General features: G+C 49.6%; 1 protein-coding gene across 6 annotated transcripts in view; it reads left to right on the plus strand.

The window, feature by feature from the left end:
* The first annotated feature begins 144 nt into the window (after positions 1-144).
* GATAD2A (GATA zinc finger domain containing 2A) overlaps positions 145-17,266 on the plus strand; it is a 66,650-nt gene continuing 49,528 nt past the window's right edge. For 3 of the 6 annotated variants that reach the window (XM_075524456.1, XM_075524450.1, XM_075524451.1), the window contains exon 1: positions 14,178-14,351. In XM_075524456.1, the coding sequence (XP_075380571.1) occupies positions 14,178-14,351 (174 nt within the window). Of the gene's footprint in view, positions 263-14,177; positions 14,352-15,106; positions 15,461-17,266 lie in introns of those variants that run through there. The other 3 variants (XM_075524453.1, XM_075524452.1, XM_075524454.1) reach the window with 3 other exon arrangements.

The raw sequence follows: 17,266 nt of genomic DNA on the forward strand, positions 1-17,266 counted from the left end.
GAGGAGGTGACGGTTGGTGGCGCGCGCGCCACCCCGGGAGTCCCGCGCCGCCGGCGGCGCGCGGGGCGGCACGGGGAGAGGGAGGGAGGGAGGGAGCCCGGCGCGAGGCGGGTCTCCCTGCGCGCGCAGCCCCCTCCTCCCTCCCTCCCTCCCTCCTCCTGTCAGTGGCCACCTGAGGGAGCCGCCTCCCCTCCCCCCACGGCCCCAGTCCGGCCCGGGCCCCGCTGAGGAGGAGGAGGCGGCTCTGAGGGGGCTGAGGAGAGTGAGTGACATCCCCACCCCCCGCAGCCCCTGGGGACCGGAGGGGGGGGGGGGGAGGCGTTCGGGGAGGGGGACACACACACCCCCCGAGGGGGCGAGGGTAAGGGGGCAGCGGGGCTGAGGGGAAGGGGCGAGTGAGGAGGCGAGGAAGGAGGTTGGGGGGAGGGGAGAAGCCGGGGAGGGCGAGGGGAGAGGGGCCGGGGGGAGGAGGCCGGGGGTCGCTGCGCGGGTTGGGGGGGGGGGGGGGGTCGCGAACCGGCGGGGGTGGGGTGTGGGGGGGTGGCTGTGAGGCACGGCCGCTCTCCCGGGGGCACGGGTGTGGGCGCCCCGCGGGCGGCGGGGCCGGGGCGGCAGGGCCCGGGCACGGCGGGGGAGGGGAAGGCCCGAAGGGACGCTGGGGAATTGGCCTGAGGAAGACCGGGCCTGGGAGGGGCGCTCACAAAATGGGGGGGGGGGGAAGGGGGAGGGAAAGGGGGGGCTGGGGAAGTACCAGCGGAGGGTGGGCAAGGCTGAGGGGGTGCCAGGGAGGAGCGAAGAGTGCATCCTGGGAGTTGCCCGATAGGCACAGCTACCAGAGCATGTCAGCAAAGCCAGATTATTAGTCCCAGAGACTTGGGAAGGCGGGGGAGGGGAAGTGGGGGAGGGGAGGGAACTACCGATGCTAAAGATGGGGCATCCGGGAAAGAACTTGGGGCCACCGGGCCGGGCTGGGTGTAGCCGGCTCCGGAGCAGGCGGGGAAGGGGGCATGGCGGGGGAGAGGCCGGCGGCTGGAGAGGGAAGGGTGCTGCTAGAAACAGGGCAGCTTTTTTGGTAATGAAGGTACCAGGACTCCTGAGAGAAGCCTCAGTGGCGCGTGCTCCGGGGGGAACAAGACGTCCACTGCAAGAGAAAGTGGTGCTCCAGAAATGGACAAAGTTCTGTCACGGGGCAGCAAAAATCGAGGGTCTGCCGTGGATGAGGCGTCCCTGGGAAGAAAGGGTGAATGCAGGCAGGGTGAGGCCACTTACGGAGGGGACCTGCTAAGCAGGAACAAAAAAAACTGGTTGCTTGCTGGAGAGTGCCAGATGGGTTGAATTCACGACAGGACTTAAGATGGAGGTGTTTTGTGGGGCTGATGCCAAAGAGGAGTCCTTATACCCCTATGTCTAGATGTGCGGAGGTTATGTGCGCAAAGATTGAGAAGGAGGCTCATTTTCACGAATTTGAAAACACCACTATTGCGTTTGCCTCGATCACTTTCTTTTTTCTGGCAGCGTTTTATCTCTGTACTACTTTGGGGGGGGATTTAGTTTGTACGCAAGACAAGCTCTATTCAAAATAAAGTTATATCCTGTCTGTGGTCTACCACCTTCTCCTCACCCCCAGCTATCTGCCATGTTTCACAGAACGTATCTAGAGGGCTTCTTAAAAATCTAATTCATTATTAATTTTCTATCTATCTTCTGCTTTTTTTTCCCCGTCTTTGTGATAAGAGCGGTGAAAAGCTAGAGAGAGTATAAGGGAGTATATGTACGAGCTGTGTACGCTCGGGCAGTTGCTATAGGTGAAAGAATATTGTCAGTTTAAGTATTTAGAAGTAACTAACTTTACAAATTTTGACTCTTCACAGCATTTTAGCAGCAAATTCCAAATAAAAAAGTGTAAGGGGAGAAAAAGCTTTTCTTTTTGCTTTAACTTGAGAAGGACTCTTAAACATAACTCCTAAACAACTTAGGAATTGGTGGTACAACTATTTATTTGAACTAGCTGAATACAAAGCACTATGAAATGCAAAGAAAATTGTGTGAAATACTTCAGTATTTTTCACGACTGTACCATGCACAAAGTTTTAAGAAAGAAAACATGTATTTTTAGTGGGCAGTCTTCTTTTAAGCTTTAGATTGAGCTGAGCTTCTAATCTCGCTCTCACTGGTACAGATGACTTCTTTTTTTCAGACTTTCTCAAGAGTTTAATGACACGTCTTACATGAACCTGAGTATGCATACTGTTCAAACAGTGACTAAATCTTCCAGAGAGTAAAACAGACGATGTTACCACACAAATATAGCTGAAATTACGGCTGTGTACCAGTGGTCCCTAAATCCTGCTGTCCAATGGCCTACTATCTGAAGGAAGCAAACTGCTGCAGGCTGTTTCATGTCTCCCAGTTGGCTTCATTTTAAACATCTTAATTTCCTGTTCCCATGAGTAATTTCAGAGGGTCTTGCAGGAAGAAACTTGTCTATAAGCAACGAGTTGGGGACTACAAATCACAAAATCTTGTTTAAAAAAGCACACAAACACACTAGCTTTGCTTTTGAAAGCTACTCGAAGAATGTGAATTAGCTTTCATCCAAAGTTAATTATCCAGTTTCCATCATGACGGGCTGAGTGCTTCAAGGATTGTGCGTAAGAGGCAGAACTGCTGAATGTTAACCTCCTTACTGCAGCAAAAAATAAAAGGCCGTTGCTAGATTTAAGTATAACTGAACATCTCTTATCTCGATAAGAGTTCAGCTGTTTGGGCCAAAGGGAGATCAACTGCTTTCCACCCCGGTATCTTTAGCTTGAATTTAGGGAGTCCACTGAGTCTCTGGAGAAACTGGCTTGCGTGTTGTCACAGTTTCCCAAGGGCAGGTAGGGAATTTAAAAGTAATAGTGGAGATGTATTCAATGGGTCGCAGCCGCATTTTTAGCAGCGCTCCTGAGGGAAGAGGAGAGACAACCCTAAAATGTCTCCTAGTAGTAGCGTGATGCTGTGGAATGAGGACTCGGAGCTTTTTTTACTGCTAAGGCCAGAATGAACTGGAACAGTGAATTACAAATTACAGGTTTTAAAACTTTTGGACCACTTGCATCCCTTGACATATGCGTTTCTGCTTGAGGAACTGAGCAGCATCAATGGGCCACTACCAGAGTCTGAAATATCTCTATGGCATTCTTGCTTCAAAAAAAAACTCTTCAGGAAGATGTGTGAAAAGTATTTGCCTATTCTGGCTTGCTGGTTGTGTCCTCTGTTCCTTGCAGAATGCTGGGGCTCGATCTCATCTACATTTCTGGGCTGACTCAGAGTATCTAGTTTCACAATTTTGGTGTGCAACCAAAAATATCAATGATTGTTGCAGCCAAAGAACAATGAGAGAAGACACAGTATAAGAATACCCCTTTGCTGACTAATTCCCTTTTCTTTGGAGCAAGGTGGTGTGTACATTTTTGGAATCCTTACCAGTGCGGTTACCAGCCTGGGTATGAAAACTGAAGGCATGTGAGCTGTTGTACCATGTACATACAGGTAGGCTGGCTGCTGAAGAGCATCTAGGAGTATCTCCAGAGGCCAGTGGTCTTACCTCTCTGGTTGGTTACGTATAGAGATGCCATAAGTTACTTTCAGAATAGGATAATAAATATTTTTACCCAAGTAAAATAAATTGCATCAACCAAATCCATTGACCCATCTTAATCACAGGAGAAAATACTACTCTCTGGGTCTTCAGCAGTTCGAGGAGAAAGGTTAAAAGTCAGCATGGAGAGGAGGACAAGAGTTACTCTTGTATGACTGAATCTTCCCTGCCTTTTCACTTGAGTCGTTACTTTTAATCAAATAGGTTTCTAGATTTGCAAAATAAGCAAATTAATGCTAGTTGTGAAGGATACTCTGTGGAAAACACAGTTTCCCTAGAAACAGGTACGTGGACCTGTATGAGTAGTTGTGTCTTTATCATAGTTTCATTTTACACCAGGCTCCTTATGTCAGCCATGACATCTGTTCACCCTTTAGCTCCCGTGGCTTAGGACAGATCCTTTCCTCGCTGCAAGTGAATAATCAGGGTGTTAGTGACAAACTGGAATATTGGAATGATACCTGCAGTGTTTGCTTTTTGGTTGCCTGGTGTAGTAAACCAGCGGCCTTACGCTCACAGAGCCTCCAGAGGTATTTTCAGGATTTTTCCATCTGTTTTATTGTTGTGTGTGCAGCCCCTAGCAGCTTTCTCTGCTAGAGAACTCCATCTTCTAATCCACCACCCTTACTAATAGTCTCTCACAAGTTCTTTAAGTTTATGCAACTGAACCCACTTGCCCAGCTGATAAGACATGGAAGTTCCAAGGAGGCTGGAGAAAATGAGAGGAGGATGGTCAGTATTTGGTGGCAACAGCTGGGCTTTGGGTCCAAAGGACCCTGATCAAATAACTTCACAGCTGAGGAACGTTTTCTTGGTTTAGCCTGTTGTTACCAGTACATACCAGACTTGGCATCGTGACTGCCACTATAAAATCAAGTAGGTTTTTTTTCTAGCTATTAGATTTCACCATTTTTTCAATGTATGTGCAATATAATTACTGATAAATTACAAAGCATTATATTTTTAATTTATAGATAAGTATCTCCAAAGACCATCTGAGCCCACATACAGTTGCCTTGGTTCCTATGCGCAGACCCGTTAAACTATCCTTCAACAATTGATTTATATAACTGAAATAGCTAGGGAAGTGAGAAATTTCCTTCCTCTTTGGATACAATGCCAAGGATGTCAAATCTCCAGAGAGCCTGATGATAAGAATTGGGCTGTCCTTTTTTGCAGTTATTAAACAAGTACCTGATTATTCCTCAGAGCACTGGAACCCTGGCATGCGGTTCTGTGGCACTCTCTCTCCTCACTCTCAGTTGCATGTGCCTCTGCACCCTGCAGACCCAGAGCAAGGCTCGGGAAGTGGTGATGGAGGACCAGCCGCCTCTTCACAGGAAAACAAAGGGTGCTTCAGCTTTTGGTGACATAGATGTGATTCTTTCCCCGAGAACCATCTCTTGGCAGCGCGCTGGGAGCGGCACGTAACCAGTAGCAGTATCCGATGGCTGCGAGGGATCTCCCTCGCTGCCTTTTCTCAGTAGAGGGATTTGGCTTCATTGTCCAGGACGAATTTCAGATTGGAAAACAGCTTACCAAAGTCTGCCTGTTGCCACAACGAAGTGTTCTTCTCTTCTTCCTCACCTGATTCTTGTTCCTACTGAACAGCCCGTATTTTCTAACGTAAAGACTAGGGGAAACTCCATATGCAAGTTGTGAAGTACTATTAAAATACAAGATTATTTTGGAAGAAGAAAACCCCTAACCTTGGTCTTCCAATAAAAGGTCTGTGTTAATTCTGTGAAGGTGTTCGCAGCAACTAATGCAAATGAGCACGCAGAGATGTATAGTTTAGGACTTCAGTAAACTCTAAGCAAGAAGCGGTAGTTGCTTTATGAATACTTTTCCCTTGAAATCTGCCTGAAAAAATAAGACCAGTAATGACTGATCCCATAAATCCTAAATTTAGAAATGAATCTAATTTGTAAGCCTTGCTTTTCAGCAGGAAAGCAGGTTATGGAACTGACCTAGTATAGTGCTGTTGGGGGAAGAGAGGCGACTTCATCGAACTGAAGTTGGAATTAGCAGGGGGTCAGGGGAAAAGACTGGCATTTTTTATGTGCTGATAATAAACATCTTATTACCAGAAGGAACAATGTTAATAAATGCTTGTAGTAAACATGGTATAAGGCTCTCATAATCCTCGTGAAAATATAGAGGTTTTCAAAATGCAGCGTACGCCAATAATGATCTGTCTAGTTGACTTTATTTAGATCAGTAAAACCTGGCTTCGCAGACCTTTGGCTTTACATTAGTGTGCCCGGGATTGCTGGTAACATAACTTTATGGTAAGGCTCTGTTGGCGTCTTACAAATACACAGTCAAGTCCTTGAGAATTACAGGTAACAAAGGACTCGGAGTATTCAACTTTTTAAAATGACAACGTGAGTTACAGCAAACTGAGGCCATGTTGAACTGTCAAACTTTTATTCACCTATGAAAGTTTAAAAGAAAGTTGTTTGAGAGGTGCCGATAACTTGCTTGGGCTTGACATGATAAAAACTTTAATAAATTTAATTACAATCAAAGAGATGATTTTGTAGCGAAATGGCGCAGTTGTCCTTGGATGCAATGCAAGTTTCAATGTAGTGCTGATCCCTGGGTGGATGCCTTGAGAAACCAGGGACAACTGGGCACTCCCTTTCACAACTCTAAGGAAAATGCTCCGTTTTAGTGAAGGGACAGTATTCTGCATGTGTTTTGCTCAAAGTTCCTGCTTTTTGATCTTTATCTACCTTTTATTGCAGTCACTTTTAAACCAGGATTGTACTAAGTTCATTAGTTGCAAGATTCTCTGTTGCAAGATTTCTACGGCTGATTTCAGTTCTCTGCCTGGCTTCCTCCAAGGCTACCTTAATTTTGGTCCTGGAGATTATCGCTGTGCTACGGTTAATCACAGTCTGAAATTTAACCGCTCACGATGACCACCTTGCTCGGTGCTTTTGTCTGTAGCCAAGCAGCAGTCCCACTCTTTGGGGTAAGAAGGGCTTTACTTTCAGTAAAAAAAAGAAGCTAAGACTGAAGCTAATTCAGTTAAAAGATGATTTTACACACAACCAGCCTTGGTGGTTGAACGCAGTATGGGTTTTAGTGACAGGGAGAGCATGAATCATTTGCCTGTTCGCATATTTAAAGAAATCTAAAGTAAGAGTAACCTGACAATGTTCTGGAGGATCTTGTGTCTATTTTCATCAAAACTGTATCACTGGAAAAAGAAGGTCTTGCATAGGCAGAACTTATAATTAATACAGAATACGTTCCATCAGCTCTTTCTCAGTTGCCCCATCCTTAAGGATCTTTAGCCAGCACTCGTCTGTTAAACCACAGAGAACTGTCGATGTCACGGCATCCGTACAGACAGATATCTGATTGTGCGGGCATTAATCTCCGTTAGGAATCTAGTCTGATGCTGGTTTGAGAGAATAAGCTACTGGGAATTGCTCAAATATATCTGTGGAATTTAGGTGGAGTTCTTCAGGCTGCAACTACAAACCCGTTTACCTTGTGAAAGACATTCACTACACGCTCTGAAACCCTTCGTTTGCAGGGTCTGAACTGTAAAAACAAATCCTTCCTGAATCAGGCTTTTCTATGTCCAGTTTGCCAGCTGGTAAACACTGACTGGGGGTTTGTTCAAATCTGATTAATAACGATGTATTATTAACAATGACAACCCGGAGTCAGGAACAACCACCTCCTGCAATTCCCCATACACTTTGGTGGATAAACACAACTCCTACTTGAAAATACTCTCGAACCCTTTCAGTTTTAAGTTTGATAACCTGAAAATTCACAACTCGGCTGAGCAGCACAATCTGGCTTTCAAAATCAAAATCTTTGGTATGGTTCCTGCAACCAGCACCACAGCCTCGTGCAGGGACACCTTGTATGTGTCAGAGGAAGAGAGCAAAGTTTTAATCATGGCATCTCCAATACTGTATGACTTTCAGATCTGCTGCTTAATCTTGAGAAAGGAACCATTTCAGCCCAAAGTATACCAGGCAGCCTAATTGGTCCCCTCACGGATAAAAGCTGGTTTTCTAGAAAATGGGGTAACTACAAATAGAGCTTTTGGTCCGTTCTGTTCCACATTTGGTAAAAACTATCAGTTATTGAGGTCATATTTCCCCCATTACCTCTAATTTGGAGGGCAGTAAAGACCAAAACACTCTCCAGACAGGAGGAAACGTCATACACGTTTTAATTCTAAGAATACTTCCTAATAATGATGGTGCATCAGCTCTTTTCTCCTGCCTTCACCGTTCAGGGTTTCAGAGTATATGGACACAGATACTGGTGTGAATTAGTAATTTAAATATTTTTTAATCAGGAGTCAACAAAAAAATTATACACAACTGGAAGCGTTCATTATTGCACTCGGGAAGCCATTAATTCTTAAAATTACATAGTTTAATAGCACAGCGGTCCTGGAGCACTCCGAGAGTGCCCACACCCTGAAGAACTTACCAGTTAGAGGAGGCCAAACGCAGTGCCTGTGTGTAAGATGAGAGGAAATTAGCAGATAATAATAGAATCATCTGATTGCATATGTGGACTGCGGCACAACCCTGTTTTCATTTAAAAAGGACGGTGTGAAGCGATCAGCAGTCCAGCTGATGCAGAACAAGCCGCTGCCGGTTGGCAGACTTCTTGTAAGCAGATTCTCCCGGTGCCGAGTATCCCATAGTCTGTTCTGGAAAAGGATTCCATGCTAGAGAAGAGACTCATGGACCGAGCCTTCTCTCTTGCACAAAATGAGAAAAACAGTGAGGTTCTTGAGGGCTCCTGGTCTTCTTTGGTGCGCCACACACTTACAGGCTGCAGATGAGACAGTTAAAAATAGGCTGGCAGGTCCAGATGAAAGAGATTCTCAGGAATATTCAGCGATTGATACAATCAGCAGGAAGGGAGGCCGAGATCTCTTTGTCGGCGTGCACCCACCAATTTGAGTTCCTGCTTCTCACAGGACTGTTTGTGGCAGTTAAAACTTGAAGAAAGTCAAATTATACAGGAACTCTGTAGAGTTTTCTGCGACTGGTTAATTCTTCTTTTAATCAGGGTCAAGTACTGATAAACCACGTGACAATGATCAGTAAACAAGCAAGAGGCGCTTGTTCACAGCCATTCCCTCCAGTAATGGCTCTGTGGCTCTGACTCACTGTTTGCCAGCAAAACATTTGTGTCTGAAGTTGCAGATCACAAGACGAACTGATCTGAGACAGCCTGTGGTGGACCAGTTTTCAGGAGGTTGAGATGTTCTTTGGCAGATCTTTAAATAACAGCAATGCTGGGTGAACTTTGTTCTCTCCCACTTCCGAGCAAAATCGATAGTCCATGAAGCGCTTGTTGAATTGGAGCAAAGCTCCTCATATATCCTCTTCCAACCATGAAAGTGCTTCTTGGAGGCAGGGTCAGATAAATACTGCACTGAAGGCACCATCTCAGGCCAAGCAGTATTTGCATATGTCCGCTGCTTTCCCCATTTTCCCAATAACTTACTGATCTTTAATTCTTTAAGTTCCAGAAAGATTAATTTTCATTTCTGTTTAGGGTCATTCACCTCACTGCTTAGATCATGGAATTTTGACTGTTTCCAATCTCGCGTCCTGCTTTGCTGCAGAAAACGTTTCATATTTAAGCGTTACTCCCAGGCAAACAGACCCGGCGGAACAGATTATATAGTGACCCTGCAGTGTCTCAGATTCTTCTGGTCAAAAAGCACCAGTTTACCAGCTCATCCTATTCCTGAACTACTTCCCAGAAATTCAGTCTCGAGCAGCTGGTGGGAGCTGCAGCTTGCACTTGCATGAGAACAGTTTCACCAGAAAGTAAGTGAAGGACCATCTCTTGGTCTCAAGTCTATGGAATTCCTTTCATTCTTAGCATAAGCCATCTTAAAATTGTATTCTGAAGATTTTGAGCAGTGTTGCAGCATGCTTACAGTTTTATCCTTTTTTTTCCCTTTAACTATTTCAGGATGTAGTCTGTTAATTTCAAACTTCTAGCCAGCAATAGAAAAGATAAAAAAGCCCAACCCATCCTTTACAAGGTGCTTTTTAAAGAAAAATTAAAGGATTGCAGCCTGTCTTGTCCCAGTGTCAGACTCCAGCTCAATACACACTCAGCAGTAGCCCTTAGTTTATCTTCTGAACGGTGGAAATCGGGTGAACGTAACAGATATAGATGCTGGTCTGAAGCAGCTTTCGAAGTCTCTGTGCTCCTGATGTCTTGGTCCTCTAGACCATCAAACGACTTTGGAGTTGTGTTCTCTACCTTCACAAAAACACGTATCAGCCATTGAGCTTAAGAACTTGTTTAGCCTGTTCGGTATGCCAATATTAGCGTGTTCCCGTGCGTCTTATATCTGCTGGTGGTTGTAGGAAGATGACCAAGTCTAAGAGATGTGGCTTGAGGTTTACTGCTTGTTCTTGTGACCTACATTCTGACGTGCATTGGGAAAAGGCTTAATCTCAGTTTTCATTTTTCCGTTAGGGGCACTTGTGAATTTTGCCCAAATTGTTGGGGTTTTTTTCCTCACATCCCAATACCAAATTCTGCTGTTGTCGCAAGCAAATTAACATCCTTGCGTATGCTACGTGGGGTGGTATTTTTATGAAGCCTGTAGATAGCGTAGTATTAAAATATACGGGAAGGATGAAGTGTTTGATCCATATTATCTCTGGACTTTGCATCTGGAATGTGCGTGACTGCTGTGTGCCACTGGCCCGGCTGGAAGGGCTGACAGGGACGGCTTCCCTCCGGAGCCACCCACGCATAGCCAGTCCCAGCACAGAGGCACCAGGGAGTGTCATTAGCGCCGTGCAGCTGATGCCCTCCTCGGAACAGTGTCACCTTAGTGACACACCCAAGACATGCCAGCTGCAGTGGAGACAGCCAGCTGGATTCCAGCTTTCCTTCTCCCATCTGACCGCACACGCGCGGTGCTCTGCTCTGCGCTTAATTGAGTAGCTTTAATCAAGGCCCAGGTGAGAAATGGTGAGGTAACATTGTTCTGGTATTGCTTTACCATGCACCGTCTGATTCATAACAAGGAAAAGATTTGCAGAAGTATAGCTGTTTGCTTACATAAATGGCCTTTCTAATTCTGAACTATTGGATTTTAATTTAAATGTAGTATTTAATTTAGATTAAAATCCAATAATGCTAATAATGTAATGTTGCCTGTTTTAATAAAGGTGTAGCGTGGTGATGCATAGCGCCCAAGTGTTTGGTTAGAAGGTACAGAGTCTCAAAACGGAGTGTATTCAGATTAAAGGTGCACTGACACTTGGCTGTGAAGATTTTAGGTGCTATTTTAAATAGGAGAGGGGACTGCTTTAATCATGTTTTAGCAATACTTTCTTACTGGCAAATTCTCGCTACCTGGCAAAGATGTTTATATATGAAAATAGGGATAAGATACCATTTATTAGTTACTGTCTCCGATGTCTGGTTTGCCTTGTTTGGACCTAAGTAGTATCAGCTTTATTTTTTTCTCAACACAAGATTAACATAACCTACAGAATTCCTCCCCAAATCCCAACTCTTTCAAAGTCTGACAGATGCAGGTAGATTCATTTAAGTAGCTTTTTTCCTTAATTTGTTGGAGTTTCACAGAACTTTCCTCCTGAAAGCAGCTTAGGACTAATTTTACTTCTGCAGTTTACCTAAACATGCTGCAAACAAGTTACTTCACGGTATGTATGTATTTCTAGGAACACACAAGTCTGTGGTATCAGTGTTTCTCTTGCTGATAAAGCCACTGACTTGCCACCCTTGACATCAGCTTGTGTCTCCATTAGGCAATTACAACAGTGATGCACCTTCCAGGTGACTGCGTTATTAACAGTCCCACTCGCTGCTACGCCTGGACTGTCCCCCTGCAACATCTCGTTGCTAAAATTCGAACTTTGCCCCCCAAAGAGAAGCCAGTCTTTATTAAAAAATAAAAAACAAAAAAAAACACAAAAAATGAGTAGCTGGTCTTAAACCACACGTGATTCTGAAGTATTTATAAATGATTGCTTGCTTTGATGTTTTAAGTAAGCTGGTGAAAGAAAAACATGAAAAAGCATTCTCTTCAGTCTGCGATAGCATCGCTGCGCATCGTGTGCGGAGGACTGTAGACGGGTGGTTTGGTTTTCTAGGCTGACGGTGACCTGCCCTGTAACAGCTACACCTGAACTTTCCCTGGTAGTCTCGTTGTGAGAGGGGACTGGAGGGAGGTTCGCCGCTTGGTCCCGCGCCTGGGTTCTGGTGGGAAGGCAGAGAGCAAGCTGGCTATTGCGGTGACGTGGCCTTCCCTTCCCATGCCGGCTCGCCCTCTGCATTTCTTTGAGAGGGCACCTACAGCCTTTTGACAAGGATTGTCCGTCATTTTTAATGTAAAAAAATAATCGGCGAGGCTCTAGATGATGTGGTGACCGGGAGGCAAAGTAAGGGTGCCAGACGAGTGAGCCGCCACTGTCGGAAATCCTTTGTGCTTGAATACGGGGCATAATGAGGGGATGTAACCACAGAGAGGCAGAAGAGGGTCCCCGCCTTTTCACAGGACCTCTGAATTAACTTCTAGCCTCAGAATAAGTCATCAAAATCTGAAAAAAAAAAGCCCCAAACGTCACTAATTATTTTGCTTCTAAATCTCTTTCAATAAGTACCACATTTGGAAATGTGTTGCACACACCAGCTCTGGTGCAGGATCTCGCTTTTGGGGTAACGTTCTTCCCCAAGTCCTTGTGACATCGCTCCTGTTTTTAATTTCATGCTTCAACTAGGTTTTAGAAAACGTGTCAGAAATACGACTGCAGAGCCGGAAGCTTCATCCTTTCACAGGGGAAGAAGAACCCTGAAGTACAGGGTATAGCCCTACTGAGAATTATTAACCTGAGGCTGACTTCCCGGGATGATGTAGTCAGGCTGGTGACTTAGGAGCCAACAGACCACATCCGAAAAATAACGAGAAATGTGGAAAACTGGCCATCTTAAGGCTCATTGGCGTCAGTCCGCTACAGAAAATCTAGAAGAATTTGGATCTTTTGGTCACTTGCAAAGGTTTTTCATATCCCCCGCCTTGGGCAGACCTGCACAGGGGTTACAGCCCGGCGAGACCAAAGAAATGGGAGGGAGAGAGCAGCGTTCAGTGAGCTGCCGCTGCCGAAGGACAGGAGAAAAACGGTAGTTAGCTGGAAAACCCCACCGGTGACCTGCAAGTGTGTTGTATTAAAGGGATCAGTAATAAAAAAAACCCCAGAATTTCTTCTGCTATTAATTGGGTCTAAAATAATTTACCTGCTGGACTTAAGATCTGGTAAACACGGCTTCAGAGAGCCCTTCTAGAGTTTCCTACAAGACGATGGACAGGAGGCGAGCAGGGCTACTCTACAAACGCTCCGCTCCTGTCCTGTCCTGTCCTGTCCCGTCCCGTCCCGTCCCGTCCCACAGCAGCACGGTAGCTCTGCCGTCGGTGCCGGGGAAGCGGCTGGGATCGCTGCGCTGCCTCGTGCCCTCGGGTTTGCTCCGCGTCTCGTGCCTCGTGCACGCCACAGCTAAGAGTTGGGTTTCTGAGTATTTACAGATATTTTTGGGCTGCTTTCTGCTACTCGCTGACCCACTGCGAGCTGGCGGCAGCAGTAGTATGAGCTACCCTGCGGCTCTCGGGTGTAAGAAAATAGCTATTTCTAGTGTTGGCTGCTTCGAGCGTCTCTCCTAAATCTGCGGAGCTCAGATCGTCTCTATCAGACTTTACCGTCCTCAAGACGGATTTCAGAGACGAGCCGCGTCCGTGCCTCCCCGCCGCCCGTCCGCACTCGGTAGCAAGGCCTCCGAGCGTCGGTAGCACTGTCCAGAACACGCCATCTGCCCCGGGCTCGCTTCCGCAGCTGCGGTACTACTCTCGCCGGGTATCCTTCAGCAGGCTGGAGCGGCCGAGCCCGGGCAGCCGCGGGAGCAGCGCGCTGCTATCCGTTTCCTTCATCAGCGCCTGCAGACGCTCAGGAAGGAAAAAGATAAGCGGCCCCGAGAACAATCCGTGTCAGCGGAGGTCCTGCCGTCGGACCGGACCGCAGCGCCTCCGGCAGCTCCCCTCCGGCCGGCCCGGGAGGCGGCGGCGCGACGAGAACAATGCCCGCCCGGCCCGGGGCGCGGAGGCCGCGGCGGGGCCGCTGCTGCCGCCGCCGCAGCCGCCGTCGCTCCACGTGGCCCCGGGCGCCGCAGCGGGGCCCGCGCACCCCGCGGCGGCGCCCCCCGCCCGCGCCGCAGCCAATCCCCGCCCGCCTGCCATGTGCCGCGACCCCTCCGGCCAATGGTGCCCCGGGTCACAGACCTGCTCCACCATTGCCCGGAAGCGGCGCCGGGCCCCCGCGCGGCGCGGTGCGGCCGCTGCTGCCTCTGCTGCTGCTTCTGCTGCTGCTGCTGCCGCCGCCGCCGGCCCCGCGGTGCCGCGCCGGCCCCGCCGCCGCTGCGGCGCAGGACGGGCCGCCCTGTGTTTCGGGGGCCGCCGCGCGCATGCTCCGCCGAGTGACGCCGCGACTCCATGTGTGAGAAGCGCATTATTTGGCAAGGGGAGCCGCGGCGGAGAGGATTAGCCGGGGATCCCTGGCCGTGCGGAACGGGGGGCGGCGAGGTGCGGGGGAAGCGAACCGGCAGCCGGAGAGCGGGACCGGCGGCGCCCGGATGCGCGGGGACCGGCGGGGAGGTGCCGCGGCGTGTGAGTTCCCAGATGAAAAGTTCTCGTTGGGTTTATTGTCTTGGGGGAGGGAGGGAGAGGCGGCGGCAGAGTTACTGGTGAAAGGCAGCCGCTGGGGATGCGTGTGCGCTCCCGGGGAAGTTCCGGGAGAGCCCGGCCGTGCGGGGACCGCGGGCAGCCCTCGCTCACCCGGGAAAAGTGCAAAGTCCTGCTCTCCGGCCGCCGGGCTCCAGCCGTCGGGCGGACTGATTGATTAACGCCTGCCGGGGAGGGAGTCCGTGCCCCTGCCTGCGGCGGGCAGGAGAGGGGCGGGGGGGAGCGGGGCTCCCGGGGTGCATCCTCGCCGGTAAACGAAAAGTTCGGCGGCGCGGCGCGCCCCCCGAGCCCGGGGCCGAGCGCCCCGGGTCGCCGCCGGCTTTTGTTCGGCGCCGGGACGGCAGCCTGCGAGGCGTTTGTTTCGGAAAGTTGTTACGGGCTTTCCGCCGTGCCTGCTTCCTCTTCCTCCTCCTCCTCCTCCTCTCTCGCCGCCCGGGCCGGCGCGGGGCTGGGAGCGCCCCGGTCCCCGCTGCCCCCCGCGCCCAGCGGTGCCGCCGAGCGGAGGAGGCGGCGGGACCGGCCCCGCGGGGCCCGCGGCGGGGGGCGAGCGGCCGCCCCGGGCAGCCCCCGCCCCGGGCAGCCCCCGCCGTGGCACTGGCCCGGCTGGCGGCCAGGCTGCGGCCCGTGTCACAATAAGAGTCCCCGCCCGCCCGCCCTTCCTGCCGCTCCAGGTGCACCGGGCTGCGCCCCCCGCCCGCCCCCCGACCCCCTGCCACGCAGCGAGGGGGTGCGCAGCCGCCGCCTGCCCCGGTGCCGCGTCGGTAACGGGGTTATCGGCCGGGGCTGCGGGTGAAGGTCTCGCCGGGCGCCCTGCCCCGGTGCCCCGGCTTCTCCATTACTGCACGGTCCCGGCGCCCGCGGGAGGGGCCGGGCAGGATTTGGCCCCGGTCGGGATAGTCCTCTGGAAGAGGCGCTGCCCAGGCGCACGCAGGCGTCGAGCTCCCGAGAGTCCAGGAATTGCTGCTCTCGTTTGTGGAGAATGAAAACTGCCTGGCATCGCTTACTGCTTTTGAACGACAAAGCTGGGGAAGCCCGTAAGTCAGGGTGTGCGTACTTACTTCTCTAGAGCATCTGCTTACTTTTTTTTTTCTTTTTTTATTTTACACTCTCTATATGTCTTCGGTTTTACTTTCACTTGTCTTTTTTTTTTTTTTTCTGGCTGCCCCATGCTCTTCTATTTTTGTACCTTGTGCAGTAAACCCCTTTCCCCCAGACGGAGGTTCCTAAGCTGATGGGTATGGCAGGGACTGTCAGGGACCACTAATTTGCAGGCATGGCCCTTGTGCTCGTTTCCAGCTTCTTTTGCAGGTGTTTGACTTTCATGTTTCTCCCTTGCTTGCCCGCCTGTGAATGCAGCTGGAAGCAGAGGTAGCAGAGCTGCTTGTAGAGATGGTTACACAGGAAGTGAAACGAAGAGGGGCCTTTGGGAATAAGAGACATGCCAGCAGGCTGGAAGCTGCCATATATCAGCAGGAGAAGAGAACGAAACCCTGCTTTCTTCCAGACAAACTATTGACCAGCGTCTCAAGAGGAAGGAGACGTGGGGAGGAAGAAGCAGGAGCATGAGAGAGGTGCTGTTAGGGCAGAGGACAAGGTGGTAGGGGACCAGAGGCAGGAGATGGTAGAAGAAAGTAAGAAATAAAGGGACGTGTAGCACGTGGAAAGCTTTTTGTGTAAGTGAACTATGTGGTGGTCTCCTGGGCATTGTGCTGCTGTGCACTCCGCGGGCCTGGCTCTGGCGACAGACTGTCAGTCCCGCCAAATCTTGGGACGGTACCTGCCAGGATGTGGCGGTGACATCCCATTGACTGCTGGCATTCGGGCCATGGGGAGGCAGATAGCCCCCCCAAGCGCTATAAGTGGGGACCGTGCTGTACGTGGGGGGGGAGAGCTGGCTGTCAGGGGGGACACGTTACCCCCATGTGCTGCCTTGCAGCCACACGGGATTGTGAAACGTACAGAATGGCGTATTCTGGTACATCACGCTCCATTACTCGCTGCTGGCATAGCCTTTGGTGCATCTGGATTGTCAAGCTCTGGACAAAAAAGGGGGTGTGATATCCTGGAGGCAGCGAGGCTCTGTGGTTAAGTATCTCAGATAGGATCACAAAATATGCCGGTTTCAGGGCTGGGAACTGTTTAGTTTGGTCGTGTGTCGTCCCCGTCCCCCCCCCCCCATCTGGTTTTGAAAATGGGGAGGGCTGCACAGCTCGGCATGTGAGGTTGAGGCTGTAAAAGCTCACCCCTTTACGTGTTGTCTGTGAGTAAGCAACAGGCTGATGCTCTTCTAGCTTTTACTTGGAAAAAGAGCAAATATATTACCAGTTAGCATGTTGCGGTTGCACTTTGTGTGAGTGTGAAAAGGACGGAGTTCTGTGCTTGAAGGAAAAGCCACCTCGCTGAGTTTCACTGGAAGAGAACGCCTTGTATCTCTGTGGTCACTGGGTATCCAGCAGTGGAGTGGGGTGGAGGTGGCCAAATACATTTCTCTTTCCTCAGAGGTGGAAGCACAGAGGAGTAGCTAATACCATCCCTAACAGCGTTACATAGTCATGAGGTTACATCAATGAGGGGTGATGCAACACTGTTGGCATATGATGCAGTGTCAGTATGCTAATACTGTAACTTAATATAGCTGCATTACGACTTTTTTGTAGTAATTACAGGCCGGTAGTCATACGTGGAGCTGTTTTAAAATCATTGGTTCCAATTCAGACAGTGCTGGTGTGTTGTGTGATGTTTGTGAGGCTTATGCAAGGCAAGATGAAGGATTCGGATCGCTCTTTCAGCCAGACAGCAGCACGTGTACGTAGGTACAACATTTGGCCCTTTTAGGGACC

The sequence above is a fragment of the Mycteria americana genome, chromosome 24 (genome assembly GCF_035582795.1).
Source record: "Mycteria americana isolate JAX WOST 10 ecotype Jacksonville Zoo and Gardens chromosome 24, USCA_MyAme_1.0, whole genome shotgun sequence".
Classification (NCBI taxonomy): domain Eukaryota; kingdom Metazoa; phylum Chordata; class Aves; order Ciconiiformes; family Ciconiidae; genus Mycteria; species Mycteria americana.